Source organism: Corvus cornix, chromosome 6 (genome assembly GCF_000738735.6).
Source record: "Corvus cornix cornix isolate S_Up_H32 chromosome 6, ASM73873v5, whole genome shotgun sequence".
In the NCBI taxonomy this organism is placed as follows: Eukaryota; Metazoa; Chordata; class Aves; order Passeriformes; family Corvidae; genus Corvus; species Corvus cornix.
Window position 1 is genome coordinate 13,697,975 of NC_046336.1, and position 24,144 is coordinate 13,722,118.

At 40.9% G+C, this 24,144-nt stretch overlaps 1 protein-coding gene across 2 annotated transcripts in view; it reads right to left on the minus strand.

Annotated features, from left to right (window-relative positions):
* ARMH3 (armadillo like helical domain containing 3) overlaps positions 1–24,144 on the minus strand; it is a 125,120-nt gene that overhangs the window by 87,021 nt on the left and 13,955 nt on the right. For both annotated transcript variants that reach the window (XM_039553642.1, XM_039553641.1), the window contains exons 9-19: positions 22,208–22,264; positions 21,124–21,167; positions 19,536–19,596; positions 18,576–18,622; positions 17,833–17,908; positions 15,140–15,233; positions 10,218–10,319; positions 5,650–5,708; positions 4,262–4,327; positions 3,109–3,178; positions 1,581–1,641 (exon numbers count right to left, since the gene is read on the minus strand). In XM_039553642.1, the coding sequence (XP_039409576.1) occupies positions 1,581–1,641; positions 3,109–3,178; positions 4,262–4,327; positions 5,650–5,708; positions 10,218–10,319; positions 15,140–15,233; positions 17,833–17,908; positions 18,576–18,622; positions 19,536–19,596; positions 21,124–21,167; positions 22,208–22,264 (737 nt within the window). The remainder of the gene's footprint in view (positions 1–1,580; positions 1,642–3,108; positions 3,179–4,261; positions 4,328–5,649; positions 5,709–10,217; positions 10,320–15,139; positions 15,234–17,832; positions 17,909–18,575; positions 18,623–19,535; positions 19,597–21,123; positions 21,168–22,207; positions 22,265–24,144) is intronic.

Below are 24,144 nucleotides of genomic sequence, written 5' to 3' on the forward strand. Positions count from 1 at the left end.
GCTTTAAAAATAAGGCTATGGCAAAAAAATATGCAGAAGGTATACATTATTCTTTTCAGACCTGTAGATAATCCCAAAAATACCACAATAAGGTAGGAACTAAAACTAACTTTGAATAAAGGTAAAACTATTTATAATTGCTGAGCATGACATTAAGTGCTATATTTCAAATTGGATTCTCATAAATTCAACCAAGAAAAGGAAGCAAACCAGCTAGGATAGACAGCTGTCTTCAAACCAGGAACAGCAATCTCTCTGGGGAGAAACCTCTTATTTCTGATGTTACTGGTACTGGACAATGCCCAGCATCTTTTCACTTCTGTATCTGCTTGGCTGTAAGTCAAGTTATGAAATTATCCATCCTGGTCAGGTGTCTCTGGTTTTTAAAAGTTTCGTGCTGAGGATTCATAATACACATACCGGATAAAAAGTACCCTTAGTCTAAGCAACCTGGATTTCTCTTTTAAATATTAATATGCCCAGCCTTGAGCAGCAGCTTCATATTGTCACCTTTTAAATGTACTGCAGAGAAGTGTGACACCACTTGTGCATTCAGAACATCCACTTGGTCTGCAATAACTGCGTCTGCTATGGGATGGTTTCAGACAGGAGTACAGTGAAAGGACTGCACAAACATGCCAAAATGAATGGATACAAATGCCCACTGATGGCTGCTACTGCTCATTAATTTTAGTGTTATGGGGTTTCTAGATGTGATGTTGCTTTTGAGTCCAAGCATTTCACACCTTTCTTGTGAAATTCAGGAGCATTATACCCATCTACAAATAGTTCTGCAATTGTCATTTAAAAAAACCATTTCTCACAAACTCAATTGAACTGCACAACCCTTGAAAAGGCACTGTAATTGCAAGGTTATTTGGGCAAAATCAGAACATGCTGAAAAGTTACCTTAAGGGAAAACATGCTATGTGTCTTTATCTTTCCTACAGAATATAGTGCTGTTCACGCCTTGGGGAAATTCAGCACTGTACAAACAGTCACAGCAAAGCCAACAAACTGTCTAAATCCTCCTTCTGCCCTCCAGGCTAAAGCAGTACAAAGCACTGGAGAGGCCCCTGTGGGACACATGGAGTGCTCATGAGTAGCTCTGTTCACTTCTCTCCTTTTGCCCATTGCTAAGTTTTACCCCGTGCTGCCTAGCAGGCTATTTCAGGCTTAAACCTCCCTCCCTCCCTCCCCACACTGCCTTCCAGGACTCATGTCAGTCATCTTTGCTTTTTCAAAACTGCCTTTTCCGTTTCTAGACCAAGATTCATCTTCTGGGAAGTGGGGATTGTTGCAATGACTCTCTGTTATGAAACTTCTTTTAGACTGAAAAGCTTTGTGTTAGATCAAGTAGATTAGGAAAACAGTCTGAAATTGAATTGCTTTCAATTTTCTGGCACACAGAGGATTTTTGAAGTAGAAAAAGTTACTGGAAGAGTTCATGAAAAGCAATTCATCCTGCTTCCCACCAGCCACAAAGTGTTATTTCAGCCAGAAGATTGCTGTATGAACAGGATTCCACCTGAATTCAAACTTCAAATGAAATCACAATGAGTTACCCCACAGACACTTACACATAGAGGTCCATAGGAAATTCTTTCATCATGTGTGTTACAATGAATTCCACCATCAAATCTGACAGAAAAGAAAACGATAAAGTAAGTGTTGAGCTGGCTACTGTTAACTTCTAGTAGACTACAAGGAAGTCAAACTGCCCCACCTACCTATCTCTACCAGACAATAGTCCTGCTTAGATGAAAGGGATTTCACTTTTTTGTTTGTTTGTTCTAAAGAACATTAGAAATTTGCTAGAATTAGAAAAGAAACTACTGGAAACTGAGGGTACATACTGTAATTTGCTTTGAGGCACTGCTTCCCCATATGGTTTCCCCCACTATAGTCAAATAAAGACCATACACCATGAATTCTGATGTCTAGAATTGCTCTCATATTTCAAGCCCTGTCACTAATGGAGAATTCCATTAAGAAGCACATTTTAGGAAATTACTCTTACCAGAAACAATGCACAACCTAGATGTTACTTAAAGAGACATTGTAAATAACACCTATTTTTTCTAAAACAAATTCTGAAGCAAGCAAAGCTAGTTTGATCTCAACATAGGCTAAGCTTCAGCTCAAAACTAATTCGGGGGAAAAAAAAAAGAGAATGCGTCTAACATTTCAGGGCTTCCAGGGTGAAGATAAGAGGCAAAGAGTATAGAAATACAATTGAGAGAAGCTAATAAATGACAATTGAATGTGTGTGGGGGTGTGTTCAACTCAACTTCAGCATGAAATGCTTATACCAAGCCAGTGGTAACAATCGTGAGCTGTAAGCTCCTAAGGCAGTAACAGCCCAGCAGAGTGACTCAAAGTGACTAAAAACAGTGTAGATGAAGAGTGTATGAAATCTGATAGCTCTAGAAAGATTCTTCATGCAGCTGTTGTGTCTTGGCTTCAACAATCACTTTTGGAAATGTTAAAGTCTAAGACTTCAACACCATCAGGCTGAACAGCCAGGCGCCATCCATTTCTGAACCCATATACGCTTTTGGCCTCCACAGTAATGAGAGTCACAACTTAATCATGTGCTGCATGAAAAGCTTTCAACTACGCCTCCATATCCCCAGGCAAAACCAATCCTAGCTACTAACCAACATTCCTGTTGGTTTTTTGCTCAGAAAAGGCTTGCTCAATGCCCAGCAAACACGCTCATAAATATGTGTACCTTCCACAGGTTTGCCATCATCGTATCATCTACAAAGTACTTGTCGCTGTTACCACACTCACCTAAACACTGACTTTATTAATCAACTGCCCTCCCTCTTGTTAATAACTCAGGTCAGATGGGCCAAGCAGCTTCTGCAAAACTTTCTGTAAATGTATATAGGATTTCTTGCTACAGAGCTGCACTCTTGGATTTGTCTGCGAGGTAGCCATGTACAAAGATAGGCATGGATTGCTGTAAACATCTTTAGTATGTAAATGTCCTTCTTTTAAGTCCATCCACTGCTCCATTTAATCCTCAAATCCCATATTTCTATTGCTCAACAAGAGATGCTTCAGGAGCCACAAGCACACACGTGCTCTGACAACACTCACCGAGCACCGCACACACCAGCGGGCGACAGGGCAGGTTCTTGTCTGCTGCTTTCTTCCGATGTCTCATTGGCTTCAAAGACACAAAGATGAAAAGAAGTCAGCAGAAGCCTGAAGTGACAGTCTGTGTATTATTGTATTTTTCAAGCAAATAGTACCATCAGTGGAGGCTTCCCTCTGTCTTTTTCTCCAGCTGCTGTCTTACACATATTAACCCTAAAGGACATGGCTGGAGCAAAACTGTGCCTGCTTTCCAGCAGGCTAATACTGGGGATTTGTTTCTCTAGCTATGTAGCTGGAGGGCACTGTTCTACTGAGGGGAGGGACCCCAAGACAAAAACAAATCACACAGCAATTCCTTCCCCTTGCTTAACATACTGATTTGTTTCTGACCCAGAAGTCTGACTGGCGCTCTTAACAGTGTGTGCAGTAGTCAATGGCTTTGGTGTTCATTGTAACAGACCAGAAAGGCTAACTGGACAGTAAATTTGTTGCTAAGTGGTAATGACTAGTATTCTTGGAGTGTGGTCTCCATCAAGTAAGATGTTTCTTTCTTTCTTGAACAGTAACACTTTCAAATGCTGCTTTGCTGTCAGATGAGGTGGAACTTGCCAGCACCACAAAGACAGAATCCATCAAGTAAGGATAACCATTCAAGTTACTTGTAACTACAGAGATTCATGAGCTAGGTAAGCACACTTCCTCCACACGAAAAAGCTCTGGAAAAAATCCTTTCCTCCCTGAAGGTGAATTACTCCACCCCGAATGAAGGGTAAGCCAATAAGAGCACTCAGTGTAACTCCAGCTGGCTATTATATATCACATGAGGGCTAATGCTTGCTAAAGATTAAGGCAGAACATTCTCTTTACCACTGATTTCCTCAGAGACCTCATAATACACAGCTCCTTGCCAGCTACACAGGCCTCTGAATTCACTGACAGGCCAAACAGCTCTTTGTTCTTTGAAGAAGGGAGACATTCTGAGAGCAATTTCAAAATCATTCCCCAGCTACTGCATTTCTGACACTATTTCCACATGCCTTAGCAACCTAGGTTAGATATCTGTGACACAATTTTCAACATACACTTTTCATACATACTCAAATCCTCTGTGTTTGCATCCTAAAGAGAAAACAATCTGGAAGAAAAGACTCACCATTCTGTGTAAGTTTACACGAAAATTCATGTTGTCATCATGAAGAAAAGCATTAGCATATTGATCCTATTGAAAAGGGCAAGAAAAGGGAGGAGATATGAAAAGCCCAACACCCTACAGTTGCCTTTCAAATCACACATGTTTCAGTGTAAAACTCCCAAGATACAGCCATAAAGTTAAAAAGCTGTCTGTCCATTTCCTCTTCTCCCATCCATGTTTCCAGTCACACAAAAGCAAACCCCTCCTGATCCCACTTCCACTTTAGGAAATTGCTAACAAAACAAGCAGTAGTTCTTTCTCCCCCTTTGCTCATTTAAACCCTGGACTGCACACACCATTGTGTCGCAAATTTAACAAGTGCTCCAGGTGCATAACACATGAGGAGGTTCTCCAGCACACCAGTTCTGCGACTGTGTGGATAAAGGTTTAAATTGGCATTTTGATGCCAGAAGCTACTGCAGTACTAGCAGATAGGTTTATGAGCTGTTCCACCCCTCAGGCAAATCTCATTCCAAGACCACCTCTAAATTAAAGAGGCTTCTCCAGACAATGCACAGCCAGAATAGGTAATAAATATACTCTCTCTTTAATACCAGAACCAACGAATGCCCTTGTTATGCAGAAACAGAATTTCTTATCTTGTGTTATCTATGCATCCACCAGAAGAACAAGTACCAAAGCCATTTAATTAGAAAAATTTGAAATGTAGATGATTAGTTTTCAGGCTGCACCCTGAAGAAACATCATTCCAGAATCCATACATGGCTATCAACCTCGCTACTTTTTATTCTTTAAGAATGAAAGGTCTTGCAAGCAAGCAAAATGTAAATGCCACACAAACACTACCACCATTCAGGACATCAGTCAGCCATTAGAACATACTCCCCATGAGACAGGGCCACATTCAGCCAGGACTGCTGACATAGCTCTGTGATGCTGCTTTCTTATCCTACTACCACATTTGCTAATTGTCTTGCTTGTAGGGACCTAAAAATACGTGACTCACTTTCAGACTTGTAACCTTCTTTGGCAGAAGGGATATGGCCCACCCCATGTTTACCATGAACAGCACAGAGCTGAAAGCCATTAGCACATTACTCATCTAAAAGCCACACCACAAGGTCACTTAACAGCTAAGAGAGAAAAGGCTTAGGTTCAGTCTTTTTTCTCTTCATCCCCAGGAGCTGGCTAACTCAAATAAGATCATCCAATTTTCAAGTTTCAAGTCAACTTTAACAGTACTGCATCAAGTATATTAGCAAACATTAAGTGACTGAGGACCTCACCACTCAGTACCCCTGTGGATATTCAGCTCCTGCTCCACAGGAGGCAGGGGGTAGAGCCCTGTAACACACCATCTGCTGGGCAGCTTCACACGAGAAACCTACCTCTGCTATGCATGTCAGGATAATGAGGCACAGCTTGCCACTGTGCAGCCGGTGCTCATCTGCAAAGGAGAAAAAACAAGTCCTCCGTGAGCCACGCAAGCCTAGCAAGGCTGAAGAGCAAGACAGCTGTTGCAGCAAAAGAAAAGTCCAGCTTGAAGATTCTTCACAGTCCTACTTCCTCCATGATAGCTAATAGTTTACTCTAATTAAGTACTCGTCTTCCAACCTAGCCACTAAATCCCACCCACTTGTCACCACTCTGCACCAACAGCAAAGGTTCGGATTTGAACTTCCAACAGCGCTGTAACTATCCACTGGGCTTCTGTCTCATTCAGTTTTACTTCCACAGATATTCTAAATACTGTCTGTCACAGCAGAGACACACTGTTCCCTCTCTTAGACAAGGTGGAAAGCAAAACATCACCTTTGCTGTAGGTTATGAAACAAGCAGCAAAGCTTTCACAGAGATGCAGCACTGTGTAGCAGAACAACTGCTGACATTACGCTCCAAGTTCCAAGTTTTAACCCCAATACTAAGAGACACGACCTACTTCACTCTGTGCAAAACCATGAAAGAAGGGAGTCTGCAAAGACTTAGCATTTTAAGCCAAGAGTTCCACCCTGATCATGTTCCCCAACTTCTTATTCATCTCACAACTTCAAACAGCTTTTGCCCTGAAAGATAGCTGGAGCAAAACAGAGGGACTAAGGCAGAAGAATGCAATTTTTATTTGGATTATTTAAAATTCCTCTCAATTTTAACCTTGAATAAAAAAAAAAAAAAAAAAACCAAGATACATATAGTCATGGAGTAATGTAGGATGGAACAAATCTCTGGTTCAATCCTTGCTCAAAGCAGAGCCAGGTAAAATCAGGTTGTACAAGGCACTGTCCAATCAAGCACATTTAAAAACCTTTGTTCTACAAAACACCGCACTTGGATCACACACCCCCAAACCCACAAAAACAAACCAACAAAGAACAACATACTGATAACTAAATTCTGAGGAGGCTTAACAGTGCACATTCCCAAGATTTCCAACAGCTCCTCTAAAGCACAGGACTACTAAACATGCCATCCCAGACACGTGCCTTAAGAGTCAAACTCAAAGGAGAGGGATATTTGAAACAGACACACTTTCATATACATCAGAAGACAGCATCAGCCAAATTCCTTCTTTGCAGGTGACTTTTATGAACACTTTGCTGGCTGGTGTGTATATGGTAATTATAAAAACAGATAGAATGGGCTTAGCTAGCTATTCTGTCTAGTTTGACACCTCTTGTTTTCTTTTCTTTGCTGCTCAGGGACAGATATTTACAAACAAGACGTGCCCTGAAGTGTGCTGATTTCATCTCGCAGCACTAAGTAAGATGAAGAGGAATTTTGGAATTAGAGAGTTAAAAGTCTCTCCTATCTCCTTACCTCAGCTAAAATGTCTAAGTGTGAAGTTTTATACTCCAGCAAGTGGGAGAAACGGCCTAGAATTACACTGATACACAAGAGGCTTGTTATTTTTATACTGTAAGGCCTCTCTGTTTATTTCTGTAGGTGCTGCTACCACCTCTCTCTCTGGGGATCGTGCTGGAAAGGCTCCTGTTTGACACCACGAACTCTGCCTTCTGCCAATGTGTTGTGAACATCAGACCATTTTCAGGAGCTATGGGGCAGCTATGCAAGCAATTACTTACACACACACTTCATACTTTCACAGCACCCTTCATTAAGACAACAAAGCAGACCACTTTCCACAGGGAGGTGTATCAGTATGAACCTGTTTCACAGATGGGAGAAAGTGACACAGAGGTTTTGCTTCTCCCAAGGCAGCTGCCTCTGACTGACACAAGAGAGGCTAACAAGAGAAGGATCTAGCAAACACAGTCTATTAAATTATACTCTCTGGGACAGGACCAAAACAACTGTCTAGTCCTGGATGTGGAACAAACCAGTTTCCCCTCTAAGTGCTCCCACCTGTCTCAAGACACATGGAGTAAATGAGAATTATTCATTCTTCACTATATTGGTGTCACATAGAATCACAGAATCGTTTAGGTTAGAAAAGACCTTTAACATCACGGAGTCCAATCGTTAATCCAGCACTGCCAATCTCCCAGTAAACCATGTCCCTAATTGCCACATCTACTTGTCTTTCAAATACCTTCAGGGACTGTGACTCAAGAACTTCCCTGGGCAGTCTGTTCCATGCTTGATCTTGTAAGGAAAAAGAATTAGGCAGTGCTCCATCTATAATCAAAATATAAGGTCAGGAATACACCCACTATAATTAGTAAGTACTGGTTTGGAAGGGACACTTTTTTTAAATGATCAATCAGTGGAGCTCACTGCTACAAAATTCTATGGTGGGAAGGATATTAGGTCTATCAGATGCACAAATTTCAAACCTTACACAAGCTAGAACCAAAGTAAAGAAAGAACGAAACATTAACTCCTGTCTCATAACACAATAAACTCATCTCTCACTGGCTTCTTTAGTAAGGAATCCCCTCTATCAGATTTCACTCTCTCTGAAACTAATCCAGTGTGGCAGTTCCCAAGGCCCTTGCTTTTAGCTTTTTCCCCACTACAGTGACTAGTAAGTGCAGAAGTTAAATTGAAAAACATAAAATTGTTCCATCAGAGACTTGGATCAGCAAGACAGACCCTGAGAAAAGCAAATGAGAATTATTAGAGAGGTGGTAAGCCCTCTTCATGTGCACAATCTATTAAAATGACTGAGCCAAGATTGACGTTGTTTAGTTCAAAAGACAAAAGGAAGAGGAAACATGAAAGCAGACTTCAAATACGTAAGGGATGACACAAAGAAAAAAGAAATAATCCATTCTCAATATCTATCTTGGAGAAGATAACTAGTAATTAATTTGAACCACAGCAAAGAATTGAGGAAGCACACAAAGTTTTCTCACAATAAGGATAGTTAAACCTGCAATGGATAGTCTGAAAATGGTGCTCCATTATCACAGTGTCTTCATCCAACCTGTCAGCAATACCTCTGAGAAAAGATACAGGTAAACCCGATTCTGCATTGGTTCCAAGGAGCTGTGGTTTAACCCCAGACAGCAACTAAATACCATGCAGCTGCTCACTCACTTGCAATGCTTCTCCTGTCTCCACAGTGGGGAGAAGAATTGGAAATAAATCATGTGGGTTGAGATAAGAACAATTTAATAACCGAAACCTCATCATCATAATCATGATAATCATAATGATCATCAGCAGAGTGAGAGAGGGTAACAGAACTGAAGAGAAACAAGTGATGCACAGTACAGTTCATGATACAATTGCTCGCTGCCTGCTGCCCATCCCATCCCCAAAGAGCAATGGTCCCCTTCTGGGTAACTCCCCCAGTTCACATACTGGGCACGACATTCTGTGGTGTGGAATATCCCTCTGGCCAGGTCAGGTCACCTACCCTGGCCATGCTCCCTCCCTGCTTTTTGTGCACCTCCTCGCTGGCAGAGCACCAGACACTGAAAAGCCCTTGACAAAGGGTTAGCAATACTTAGCCAGAGCCAAAATATCAGTGTGTTATCAACATCATTCTCATACGGAATCCAAAATCAAAGCACTCTACCAGATACTAAGAAGAAAATTAACTCTGTCCCAGCCAAAACCAGATAGGAGTGCACTAAACACTTTCATGTTTCTTTTGTTTCAAGCTTCTTTTGGTCCTAATTCCAATTATTACTTTTTCTTCAACTAGCTTGCTTACAGAACAAGAGCAAGACAGCCAAACACAATTTCATTGCAAGCTAGTAGGTAAAAGGAAACGGCCTGCTCTCATTCAATGCTAAGCATTCATGAAGTTCAGTAATTGATGTATCATAGCTCTGCAGATACCTTAATATTTCTGTTGTTATATCTAACTTAAGAGTGGAAGTCGGTAATAGGCTGAAATATGGTGCAAAGATCACTTGTTATGTTCACACTATGGTCCTGCCCATATAAACAATGGACAAAACAGCACCCTCGGGTACCCTGAGCAGGAGATTAAGCAGTATTTCAACTCCAGCAAGCTGAAATTAACCCCCACAGAACTACAGGAGAAACAAAAAGCACAACATGGAAAGATACTTCCTCAAGCAAATTACTGCCAGTGCAGTCTAAGTTACTGCTGTCCTATTTATAATTACAGAGCTGCCTGTTGAACCAAAGGAGAAAGGAAGTTATTTCCTTCTAATGCTGAGCTTTGCCCCCTGTGTCAGTTTCTAAATGTTCTTAAAAATAGTTCTCTGGTCTCAGACTTCCCCTCTCTGACAGTTGTGTATCAGATCTACTCATACCTTTGGCATATAGACAGGCTTGGTTATTAGGTATTATCATTTATTATTACATTCTTTCCATACCTGACATCTCTCCCGCCAGCATTAGGTCTCTCCTACTTTCGTTAAGTCTTGTCTCACAATAAGAAATCACTTAATTTTTTCAAAAGGTGAAATCTTCAATCTTTTAAAGAGACTCCTCTTCTATTTCTGGAGTCATCAGGCATGGTCTTGTGCCCTCCCTTCTGACAGAAACACTGTTTGCTGCATCCACAGAATTCACTTACCTTTTGTGTCCTGCATCACAATTGAGCTGTACTTCAAGAAGGTTATCAGCAGGTTGCTAGTTTGCACATCAGCATCCAAAGGCAGCTCTGCAGAGCTTATAACTGGAACAAAGCAGATAAGACACATTTATCCCATACAAATACAAGAAATAATTACACAGAGAACTAAGACAGAGACTCAGAGGTCTAGGGTAGGATCAGCCTACTTGCAGGGGCACCTGACCTCCTCCTCCATGGCCCACCCAGGAAAAATTTTGTTATGAGGACTGGTACCACTCCCTCAGAGACCATTTCTCCTGCTCTAAGCACAGGCTGTGGTACCCTGCAAAGTGATATCCCTTTTCTGTCCTGCCCCTGCTCCTCCTCCCAGGGAGATGAGCCCACTGTTTTAGCACTCATCAACATTCCCAACCTAGGGAGCTCTGGATATCTGCACTGACATCCAATTAATTCTTACAAGCAACACAGATAACATTCACACCATTCTCAATTTGAAAAGAGACATGCCAAGCAAAGGACCTTCTCTGTTTCAGCAATTTTGAAATTTTAGTTCCAAAAGGTCCGTGTCAATTCCATTCTTCCCTTCCAACAACAGTCTCTCTTGCAAAAGCAACAAGACATAATGTAACAATTATTGCGTGACCGAAGTGATAGAAAAGGAAGGCAGAAACAGAAGCTTTATAAAAATCAAGAAGCAAAAAACAGCTTGTGCTAGATACATCACAACCCAGCAGGGAGCAGAAATGTACTTTCCATACCCACAGCACTTCATTGGCATTTCTCTAGGACACCAGCTGTACTTTTGACACCTTAACAGTGGACATCATCTGCCTTAGACTTTACAAGAAGCTATCTCATTTCCTCAGCTAATTACACAACGTACCTCCTCGCTCATTCCCCCACTCCCCATGCACCATCTGAAGCACTGAGTTTATGAGCTGTCAAGCCTCTATCATGTGACTGAGCCACATTTTTACTGATGACTGAGTCTGAGCTGTCCTAAAGGGCCATTCTCTGCCTTTCCATTTGGAAAGCTTTACAAGAAATACTGAAAGGGAGGAGAAAGATCAGTGGGAAACATCCATCATGCATTTACCTGCAGATCCTGCCAGGTAAGTCTGATACCATTTAAGATAAAGTAGCTCAGACAAAAAAATCCCCAGGCTGATGGAGTTTAGCCTAGGAACACTTCAGTAAAGCACTTAATACAGTTATGTGTAAAAAAATTAAAAGTGAAGGAAATAGGTGGGAACCCATAAAGAAATTTAATGTACATCAAAGATCTGGCAAACAAGATACAATTGGAGAAATTACTGGTCTGAGAAAAAATTACTGCTTGGATTCTGTAGGCATCAGTTCTCTTTTTTTCTGTATGACCTGGACATAAGAAACAGCTGCTTGCTAACAAACCTGCTAATGGCAGAAAGTTGGGATATATAAACACAGAGGAGTATCAGGCTGCACACAAAGAACGGGATAAAAACAAGGACAGATAATAAATACAAGGTAAAATTAAACAATGCAAGCCATAGGGTCAGGAATTCGGGGATTTATTTCCATGGCAAGATGAGAGCTCATCAGCTGCAAACAAAATACCATGATCAGATCACGAGATGACAAGCTACCAACATGAAGGGCTCAAGAGTGCAGTTCTACAACACACATCCAGAAATGCGCTTCCAGCAGAGACACAAACACTGTAATGCCCTACAGAAGGTCTTGTCTCAAAGGTCTTGAGGCCTTGTCTCAAACACTGTGTATAATTATGCAGAAGCCATGCTCAAAGAGGATGAACTTAAACTTGAACAAGTTTAAAGACAGGCTAATGTGTTGATCAGAAGAAGAGAGTACCTTTCTTGTGAGACAGCAAAACACACAGGTGAGTAAACCAACAGGTGAAAAAGAGCCATCTTTGTTTCAAGGGAGGGTTAACATGATAAATGGGTATGAATTGACAAGAAATGCAGGTTGCAAAGTTGAGTATTTCTAACCAAGGAACGAGATGCTGAAACTGCCCCCCAACAGAAATTACTGGGAAACAAATTTAAAAGATTTAGTCAGAGCTTGATAAACTCAAGGGATTCTGTGATGATATGCCTGCAAACACAGGGCACTAAGCTCAGGAGTCAAGGAGATCTTTTCCATCTCTATGCAACTGTCCTGACATGACAATAACATGACTGTTTTGGCTGCCTAGGGGGTCAAACTCACAAGTTCTCACATTCAGGAGATCATAGATGGCTTCAATTACAATTGACCAAAGTCTCTCTCCTCTCATGCTATAAACAGAGCCTAAGACAGGGCTCCCTTTGCACTGGAAACAGATCTGCAGACCACTAGTACACACATCTTAAGTATTACATCATCTCTTTTCTGTCTATCCTCAGGAATGCTCAAGGCTTTTCTCACTGTTGAGGAAAGAAAAACTAATTTATCATGAGATTGGACCTTGTAAGAAGTGAGGAATTACATCTGATTGTTGGATGACTAGGTTGGGGACTCTGAAGGGAAGTAATTTGATCCTGTACACAACCGTATTTTGGTTCAGAGGAAAGTGTGCTTTAATATAAAATGCCTTTCACAATTCAAGGCTTGTAGCTCAACCCTGTAATGAGGCAAGTAAGGCTTCAACTAGGGCAAGGGCAGGCACAGAGGGATGAAGGAGACAAGCCAACAGTAAAATGCAGGATTCTTTAAACCATGCACCGAGAGGCCCAGAGTACAGCAGAGGTTCCCATAGAACTCAGGATTATACAATCACCTTCAATACAAAACTGTAGCCCTTGGAAACAACAGGTCAAACAGATCAATGTAACTTCACTGTTCGAATCACATAAAAAATCATAATGGGGCTTTTAGCTTACAAAGGTTGCATGGCCCCAAGAGTGAGCTGGCTTAGGTCATTCAGTCTTGAAGACCTGGGGCGCCTGATGTTGCTAATGTGCCAGGTCTGTTGGCAAAGTCTGTGCAATAAGACTGGAAGCTTTTTCACTCCCAATATTATGAATAGCTCAGAGACTCAGGTAAAAGTCTGAAAAATGTATTTATATCCCCAGTGGATCCTTCTTGAGCTGTTACAATGAACGTAGTGAATGAATATTTAACAACAGTAAGCAAACTGACATTTAGATAACTATGGTGACAGGCACACTTGATTTACATATTATGGATAAACAGTTTCTAGCAAAAGCCTCATTTCTGGAAAAAAAAAAAGAAAAAAAAAAGAAGAAATCACACTGAAGAACACATCGCTGCTTATCCTGGTTCATAATACAGACCCTTTTTTTAACACATATTTGGAAACTTTATGAGGTCTTAATTCACACTATAGGTTAACAGCCAGAGAAATTTCAAACCAGAATACGAACCCATTTTTTATCCCAGACAGCATAAAAGAGAAGCACCTGAAACTCACAGATGGATTTCTGCATGTTACTGTACCTCGAAAACAATTCAACTACACATTTTTAAAATGCAGGAAAAAGAAAGCAATCTTCTCATTCCAAAGCCAAAAAGTCTCTTGCTAGCTGGCAGCCATGGGCAAATTTTACAGCTGAATTGAAAGACCTTAATAAACGAGGAAAATTCTGACATATCTTTAAAACAGCAGTACTCAAGCACCACCAAACTAAACCAAGCCAAGGACCACAAAAAAAAAAAAAAAAATCACAGAGTAGGGATCAGCAAGGTGACAGCAGATAAAAATAAAGCAAGATTCCCAATGTAATTGCTGTACATTAAGATCAGATCCTCTTCTTAAATTTAGTAACCTTACAAGCCGCAAGAAGCCTCAAACTTCACAAGATCACTGCCTCTGCTGAAAGCAGGATGGAAGTTTTGTTTTGATTTTGTTTTGTCTTGTGGTAAATGAAAAAAGAAAAGAAAAAAAAAGTGCAAGCAAGCTGTAGGTGTAGGTAAGCACAAACTCTGTCAGTTGTATAATATGGTGTGGGGGCGGATACATTTGAAATGAACACATTGAACAGAAGCCCACAAAATGCCCATCCCTCCACATTTTATGCTATATGCACACAGAGACTTGAGACATAGGGGACTTTTTATCTGAAGCTTTTGTTATCCATGGCAACAAGATAGAATTCATCCATGAGGAGGATCATCCTTAACTAGGGTATCAAATGACCTGAATAGCTGATATAACTGAGTAAACCCAGGCTGCTTTTCCCCAGAAATATTTTCAAACTGTGCTCTATTCAAATTGACTCTGTTCCTTCATTAAACACTCCTCAGCTCAGATGCCATTAAAGTATGTGAAAACAGCCATTTCATTTCTTCTCTTAAACTAGGCTATATCTATCCATACCTTAAAATGAAAGGGTTTTATTTTAAATTATTTCAAAGCATATTTATGTGGACACATAACATTGCATTTAGAAGAAAATATCTCAGGGTAAGCAGTCCTTTACAAAGCCTATCAAAGAAAAGGCAAGAATAAGAGGGAGGAATACTTCCACACCCAGACTGAATTCAAATCCCAATTAATTCAAAGCTGAGGACAAATACATTAACTACAAGCAGGAATCCACAGCGATTCTCTGTAAATCTGTTCCAATGACAAATAATCCCAAGCAAAGGACCTGACACTAGAAATATTCATAAGTAAAAGCTGACATAGAATAACTCATGGGCAGGGTGTACCTTCATGCAGATATTGGGGCAGTACTGCTTTCAGAAGGAATATCAGCATAATTTAATTGAGCAAAACACAAGGCAAAATAAAAATAAATTTGAGTCAAAGAATCTTGCTCATGTTCAGTAAGGCAAGCCACTCCAGGAAGAGACCACCAAGTTACATCTGCTCCAGACAGATCTTATTACTTGCAATCTTCAGAAAATAGTTTGCTGGTTATTTTACAGTTTTAAATTATTCTTCCTCAGGAAAATTAAGAAATTACATTTCTTACCATCTGAAGAAGGCGGAGTGGTTCCAAGTGGAGTGACAGGTGTTGTTGGAATTGGGCTTGTTGGTGTTGTCATCAGGCCCATTTCAGGATGGCTCTGAGAAAAAACACAAATTCACAGGTCAACTGCTTCCCCAGGCACTAGAAACACAGACCACTACTTGTACTGTTCCATGCTCTTGCACAATAGACGTGACTAAAGAAGTCTCAAGAAACTCCAGCCTCTCCTCCAAAGAGCCAGGCCATGGTTCCTGGCCTTGGATGTCTAACGATTAAACCATACATCAATTTCTCTATTCCACAAAACACAAAAATACATCAGAAAGTGGTGGCTCTCCCCAGCAGACAGAAAAAATGCCTTTCCCTAATGGAGAATGGGAGAAGGTTTGCAAAAGTCTACAATGTTAATAGCTTCTAATTCCCCCCAAAACAACCCAAGGATGTGCATTTGAAGTCTTCCTCCAAGATCCTTTCACTTCTCTTTCTAAGAGCAAATTCTCCTCACTCCTGCCCCCAATCTGTTCATATTCAAAGATGATGGCAATTTATTACTTTCCTGTCTCACTGTAAAGCCCAGGCACTGCAGGAAAACAGTGCATAACATAAATAATACTATCATTATCGATCCTCTCAGCTTCCATCAGCCAGTTACTCTCCCCATTTCATCTTGGCTAATAGTTGCCTGCCTAATTACTGCTCTGACTTCACTCTTTGCAAGCTCCCAGACCTATCCACACTGGTGAGAGCGTAGGCAATCTGCCATGCTATTTTTGAGTGTGGCTGCCAAGCGAGTGTCCATTTCATAGGGCAAGTTTTACATAAATGTATCATCTGCCTTAATATATCATCACAACTTCAAAATAAAAGAAAGATACAGAACTGCTGCTTTGATGTTAGTTCCACAGGATTTTTCACAAGTGGATATCCTCCACACTGCCTCTGAATACCTCACTTTATGAGCAACTATAAATGCATGTATTTTATGGGAAGCACAGACACACATACTACAACTCAAAGACAATTTACATCCCTATAGCTACCAACTTAAATTTAAAATACAATTTTTCACTGAAAGTCTTACATAAGCCAGGTTTCCTTCCATAGGTTTTGGGGGCTTACCTCCTTCCTCCAGAACAGTAAACCAGCAATTGAGAGACAAGAGTGCCACCCAGCAGCAAATCTGAGCACCCACAGCTGGTGGGTGGCACTCTTAACGCTCCAGATATCCACACAACTGAAGCCCTGCTCTTCCCATGGGCCACACAGCAGCAGGGAGCCATTCATGCAGCACCAAGCAATGGACACCAGCTTAGGCAAGAGCATTCATCAGCTTTTACGATGTTTTTTCAACATGACATGACCTACCTTGCCCTCTCTTAAATGAAGGATTACAGACAATCCACCCAAGAATATCAGTTCTCCAATTCAACCCACTGATCAGCGGCTGCTTCAACTATCACTTTCACAAATAACTAGTCTATCCTTTTATTTTTAAGAGCTTTTACTCTAGCTGATCTTTTTCTGCTCTGCTCTTTTCCCTCCCAAATGCCTCTCTTCCCTCAGCAATATCTTGACCACACAATGGCCTGAGTTGGTATTACACAGAACTGAAAGAGCAGAAATCTCTCAGAAGTGCTAGAAATTAATAACCTGGGAAAAGACAAGCAGGGAACCTCAGCAAATTAACCATCCATGAAACAGAAGCTTTCTTCAGAGGCTGTAGATCTGCTTATCAGACCTCTTCCATCACCACTACTATCAGGAGTTGACAAAGGTCTCCTCTGCCATGCCAAGTGTCTAGCCTGTGATGTATGGCTGCACTCTGAGGAACTGAATAAACTGGGGAAAGGTGTTAACCATTTTGCTGATGTTGTTCTTTTCACAGATTACAAGCAGTACCTACAAACCAAAATTAAAAACCTGAACCTGAAGGTTTTCCTAAACACATCAGGCTACCCTTTCAGCACAATCACTGGATCAGACAGGCTCATTATCTGCCTCCCAGCAGCAACCACCTCTGCAAACTCACATAGCATTTAGAAAAGCATCCAGAGATTTGTGATCAGAGCAGCCCACTGCCTCTCAGAAGGCTGTTTCTCCACCATAGAAAGCCCAAGGACAAGTGCTATGCTCCAACAACTAGTTCCCATGCCAAAGGGGCTGGGCTCTCCACAGAAGTCTGAACACAAAATAGCATTTGAAACAACAACTGTCCCATGTCAATTAGTCCCTAAGCGAAGAATACCCAAAACAGGCAATAACATGCAGTCCATGCACACCCATACAGGACAATTAATCCAATTTGGGAGCTGAATCAGCCTCTTTCTCTCAACCCTAACTTAACAAAACTGTGATTTGCTCTGAGAGCTACAGCAATCTGTTTGCTCACTCCTTCCTCCCCCTAAGTGGAGTATCAGTAGGGCACAGGAGGCACTCCATGTAGTCCTTTCCATTCACTGGCAAAAATGAATCACTCCAACATGAACTGTGACCTCAAAACTCTACTTATTTACTGTCAAGGCAGAAAGTATATCATAAAATTCTTCCCAGGCCCTGGCCAGCTTCTGATCTTTCATGCTGATCCTATGACAAATATACAACAGGAAAAAAAAAAGAAAACATCTTTTCACCAATGGCTCTCCGATTTCAAAGACATCCACTACAAAGAAATGGGGAAACATTCCACTGAAACTCACTTGTGCCAGAACTGTGATGAAATTCCGGTTTAAGTGAACAGCTTCATAGAGGGCCAGAAGGATGGCTTCATTTGTTCTGTGGGAAGGATACAGACAAAGCCACAGTTAGTGATCACAATACCAGGAGCCAAGTTTTCAGAAGCATAGTCTATCTGAAAAAAGAAAAATTTTTTTCAACTATGGAAAGCTCGGCCTCTGCAATCCAGTTGTTCTTCTAATTATTAGTAGTACTAATAATAATACAAGTAGTAGCAATCCATAAAAACAGCTATTTTTAGAGCTCAACTACAGTCTTTGTTGCCTTCCCACTGAAGGTGTCCCTAGTTGCTCAGTGTTTTCCATTTGAAGTCCTCTCTTTTAAGAGCAAAGGATCCTAAAGACACTAAAATCCCTCATATTTATCACTTGACCCCTGGATTTAGAAAATATTTTGGTGGGGGCCAGAGTGCATGAACCATCACTTACCACATGCTACCTCTGACACACCTATTATATGTTATAAATGCCTCGTAAAAACCACTGGAGGGTTTTTTTTTAATAGACTTCACTACAAGCTATTCAGCTGTGTCTCCTGCTGCTGCTTCCTTCTCAGGGAAGGGCAAACCCACAGTTTGCAGGGGTGTGGTAGCATTTTAGTGACAGGAGAACCTGCTCCTCTAGTTTGCTTTGTGACATTCAACAGCTCCACGATGGAGCGGATCACACCGACCAGTTCATTGTGTAAATAACATCTGTGCACTTACTGGACAGAGATCTTCTCATCGGCATCTGCTATGAACATGCTGCCCACCTATGGAAAGAGAGAGCATTGCACAGCAGGAATTCGGGAAAGCTCTTAGCAAGAGACAGCACACGGATACAAACACCTTTTATTTTGCCATACTGTCACTGACCAATGCTTCACTTTACGAATCACGAAAAAGGGGGAAAAAAAAAAAAGACTGGCTCTTGAATCTCAGCCTGGATTAGTGTGCCAGGACACAGGGACTGTTTCCTGTCTGCTTGCCCCAGGGTGGCCACAGTTTTACCCAAGTCACTCCTGACAGACAGCTGTCAACACTGAACTATCCTTACTTACAGGAAATTTTTCTGCCAGTTAGATCTCAGAAGACAATTAAATCTCAGACTAAAGCAGTGGATTCTCTTTACAAGGAAGAAATTCACAACTGTTTTTGAAGGGTATCCCTCCAAAAATGCAGAGTGCGCCCACGGCAGAATCCAAGCTTTACTCCATAGCTGAAGTGCATCCAGGCTTCAGAAACAAAACAGTAAAGAAACAAAACTGCAAAGACTAGTGACAGACCAGACTATATGCCACTATGTTTTAGGCCACGTCACCACAGTAGCAACTAGTGTTTGAAAATATATCGCCGTTTAAAAGGATTAAGAAAGTTTAAAAAATGATTAAAAGTTTAAAATAAGGTGATTTTTAAAATAAAGTCAACTAGGGTGAGGAAGATGCAGGAAAAGAATTTCAGCTATCAACACAAGAACAGAGATCTCGTCCTTTGAAAGAGCTTTCCCAGCCAGACACCACCCTCCTCAGAATACAACCATTTTAGCTGTATTTAGTTCTGATTCGTTCAATCCACCTCTACCTCCAGAACCCACATTCCAAACCCACACTTTTTAGGAACACTCGCCTGCTGAACTTGCATGAATACACCTTTTTAAGAACAGAAAAACACCACTTCCTTGCTTACCATGTTAGTTAGGGCTGAGAAGAAACCAGTCTGATGCTCCTCTTCCTTATCTTTGTATTGCCTGAACAAAAAAGAAATAAGGATGAAGTTTCAGGGTTAGAAATTGAACTAGGGTTACTTCACCTGAATCCCTATGAGTTATTCTTATTTGATAAGCATATAAGATGGAGGAAACTTCAACATTCAACAGCCCTTTTCAAGAGCTCACAGAAGAAGAGACAAAGGGTACCAAAATATTTGTAAATTGTGTAAAGTTGAAGTGGGGCTGCTGAAAGATGTGAAATTTCAACAATGCTTGTGCTGTTACAGAGGACACAAGCAGTTTGGGCTAACGCTGAAGGAAAGGGATCAAGTAACTTAAGAAATTTTGTCCTGCACTGGCCAAAGAGTAATAAACCACATGAGAACACAGAGTCAGTAACCACAGAACAGTTTCATTTCAATCATCATCCACTACAGATGAAATCAGAGTTGGTCACCACATGGACCATTATGGTTCATGGTCTGATCTTGCCTGATCCCACTTTCCTGGAGCAAGTGAAGAGACTAGAACTAGAGCAACTGAAGTCAACAAATAGGTTGGAAACCTCAGAGTTAAGCTACACTGCTTCATCTAGCACTCAAATGGATTAGCAAAACTCACATGACCATTTATTTTGTCTGTCACACAGGAATCTGATCACACACAATGTAACATGCAAAGAAAGGAACTCTAAATTCTTGGGAAAGGGGAAAGGAATAAGCTAAGCAAAATAGGCCATGGTCTGAGACAGCTTTTGTCAGAATGAAGGAAGTTGGGTGGGTGAAGGTTTTTTCTGCTTTACTCTAATCATTCACTCTGTTATATGCATCTACGTGATTTGCCTATCTTGCAAGTCACCTGCATAACTATCACAGCAGACTTTCAAAGGAATTAAAACATTTTTCTGGATACTTTGAGAATCCTACTGCACAAAAAAAATTCTTGAGTTTCTCAGGTGAAATTGCTGTAAGTTTCCAAATTTTCCTAAAGCATTTTCCTCTTAAGAAAACTTGCATCTTTTATGCTGCTGCTTATGAAGCGGAGGCTAAGAATACGCTACCCCTCCTGCTGACTTTCTGGCTCTTTCTTCAGCAGCAGTTACTGCTTTCCACCATTTGGAAGAGTTTACATCCCCTAATTGTCTCTGATCTGACATGAGGACAGCCCTGGATACATTTTTTTTGTTTTAGATAGTGTTTCAGCTAAATCAATTTTTTCACAGAGAAGTTCTCAGCAAATTATTATCTTTTCGCTTGTGACTAAGATTTTACACAAAGTTCACACAGAGGTAAAATCCGTGACAGTAAAAACATACAATGGATATCCTCCACTACAGCAAGATCTCTCCTGAAGCCCATCAGCCCAGCTGATACAGATGCATTGAGACTTGCAGGGACAGCATCAACTGAACCAAAGTACCTCAAAGCATAAGATTATTCCCTGCCTCTCCCAGGTGCATCAAGGCTGTTAGGTGATAAACAAGTGCTTTAACACCAAAAAAAAAAAGTTTGTGAAAATGTTTAGCAACAATAGTGTATTGATAAACAAGACACAATCAGGTTTTACCTGTTATATTCTGATAAAGCCTGGGCAATTACAAGTCCCATTCCCTGAAAAAAAAGCATTAAAAAAAACTTCACATTAAAATCTCAAGGGAGAAAATCACACACTGACCACACATAGCAATGCTGTGCCCCCCCAAGATAATCTAGCATGCTATGCAGAATTTCCCTTGAAGCTGTTTGAACTATTAAGAAGTGCTATGATACAATATTATAATACAAAAACGCAGACAACAAAATTTAAAGTTATTTATCTAATTACTAAGTTCAACAGAGAACCTTTACTTTCCTTGGACCTCCAGATAGAGCTCTCACTCAAGAAGCCTAAGCAAAGCATCAAGAAATTTAGAAGGAAGTTGATGTCAGAGGAAGGACATCCAAAAACTCAAAACAAGAGTCATAGACACTAATAACCTTTGAGTTCTCGCAAACAGCCTCCACCATCACAAAACTACTACACATCCTTTCTGTCAAGCCAATTTAATTAAGTCAGAATAACAGTTCTCATTCTTTATTTAGCATGGACCTTATTTTTTACTTCAGGCCTAAAGAGCAGCTTCCAAGTCCAGAACTCACATAACTCAGTCTGCTGCCAGTTTTTATCCAGGCCTGGGTAAAAAACTCACTGTGGCTACAATCCAAAATATGTTGCAGGACTCTTGATACTCTCAGATACAAGCTTCCACTGAGTTACAAGAATTGACTTGTGGACTGATAAAATCAAGTGACACAGCACTGGAAATGAGATCCCCTTTGGCATAAACCATCCTGTGCCTCTTTGGCACATGACAGAAAAGAGTGTACAGACAGTTCATGAATGCGTAATAGATCAACTTTAGCATGTTCCTTGCTACGTAGCTTTTTAACCACCCCCACCATTTAACTGGTGATCAAACTGTCCAAATGGTGAGCTGCCTAACCTACTGCAAGAGCACAGTTAGGGCTGAACAAGCACTGTACTGGTGTTCCTTAGAGCAGCACTGTTCTGAGACCTGATTTCTACCATACACCATGCTTGCATTCATTACCCTACACCCTACATGAGAGAGCATCCCCAGCAGCACAGAGGAATCAAGCCAAGTACTCACATTGAGCGTGGCCTCATCATCCACAATGGAGAGCTTCACAATGTAGGGATTCACTGACTGCTCAGGGTAGGGGAAGAAGGAAGAAAGAAAAATGGTTTTAAGTTCCGCCTTCGGGGAAAAAAAGTCACTATTATGTTTCCCAGTTTACCCAATCACCTGGGAAGAATCTCTGTTCTTTCCCATAAAACAGAACACACACAAAGAAGCAGAGTCACAACACATGCTAAGACTGCTATGCCTGGGACACCTCCTTACTGGCTCAGCCAGGCAGTCCCCTGATTCTATTGGGAAGAGAGGGAGTTTCTGTCCCTCCACCAGCTCATCTGTCAGTCTGGAAAGTGGAGCAGCTGTCCTGCAAGCCTGTTATCTGTGACACACACGCAGCTTTGCAGCGGGAACAGGCAGTGACGCTGGGATGGAGCATTAGTGCTCTGCTATCTCCCTTCTGCAACACCTTGCAAAGACTGCTTAAAGCAGCACCCAGGAAGGCAGGACAATGTTACAGACTCATCTGCTGCTGGGTTAGAGATCAACACTTTGTTTAGACCACTAAGAGCTGGAAGTCTCTGGAGAATATAAATGCCTTGAACTTAGCTGAAGAAAGCACGCAGGCTCCATCTACAAAGACAAATGCTAATAATGTAGGAAGCATTTTAGATTAGCAATGCACATTTTTCCTCGTTTATGTGTGTCAGTGCAAAACTAAAAAAAGCTGATTTTGAATCAAGACACAGAAGAAAAGTCTCATCTGCAGGCAGGTAATTTTTCAGGGAATTGGAGCTTGAGTAATTACTTTTTTTGTTAAAGAGATTTTTTTAAAAAATAATTTGAGTTATGCAAGATCTCTGGAAAAAAAAAACCAAAACACATGAACCTTGTGATTCTCCTAAGTTGTATCTCTTCAGCACCTGTAGTTACCTGTATCAAGGAGAGGCAAGTGCACAAAACTGGACACGGAGGGCTGTGGGATACATTATATGCTGCCACACAAGCACACAAAGGGAAAACCCCACATTTTAACTAATTTCTTTCAGCTCTAAGAAAAGACACAACATGCAATTCTAGCAGGTTGAACATGAGGCAAATAAACTTCTGCCTAAACATTATCAAAGAGTAAGTATTTAAAAGTCACTACCTGATTTTATGTTTTAACTTGCTATCCTATCAGCCATCCCTTAAAACACTGGGAAAGTGATCAAATAAATACTTTTTCTCACAGCATTTTCTTTCTCATGGTATCAATGCAAAGGTATTTTCTCTGAAATCAGGACTAGTATTAAAAAAAAAAAGCATAAAATATAGCTGAAGGCTTGAATAAGTATATAGTTGGAACAACTTCTGAAAATTATTAGGATTTCAGTCAGGGCCATCCCTTTATATGTTCCAAGTAAAGACATGTAAATCCTGAGAACAGAAATTAATAAGCAAGCCAATATCTCAGCAACATTGGTAATGACAACATGAAGAGATACTCTCCACAGAATTTGGGAGAAGATTACAAAATTCATGTCCCAAAACTATGAAAGAACATCCTGATGCAAAACTCACTGGTATTTACACTAAAACCAGACACAAAATCATAGCTAATGAATTTTGAGCCTTATTAGATTTTCTTAAGCAGCTGGAAACACAACTTAGCAACCAATGGAGTTCAGACTGAAAGAGAACCTTTCAGCTGTGCCAGTTAACTAAAAAGAGAACTCCAGAGCACCTGTGGCATGCAAGTGTGCTACAATCCACTGACAACCAGACAACCACCATATTGACTCTAAGGGCCAGAGAACAGCAAATGAAAGCAGCTACTCAAGGACAAAGTTTGTGGCTGCATTACTACAGGCTTGGCTTGTAGCGCTGCTACAAAGGGCAGTGTTGGGCAGTTGTCCCATCAAACCTTTGTGGGAGTAGCTTTCAGCCTTGCCAGAGGAGCTGCTCAAGCT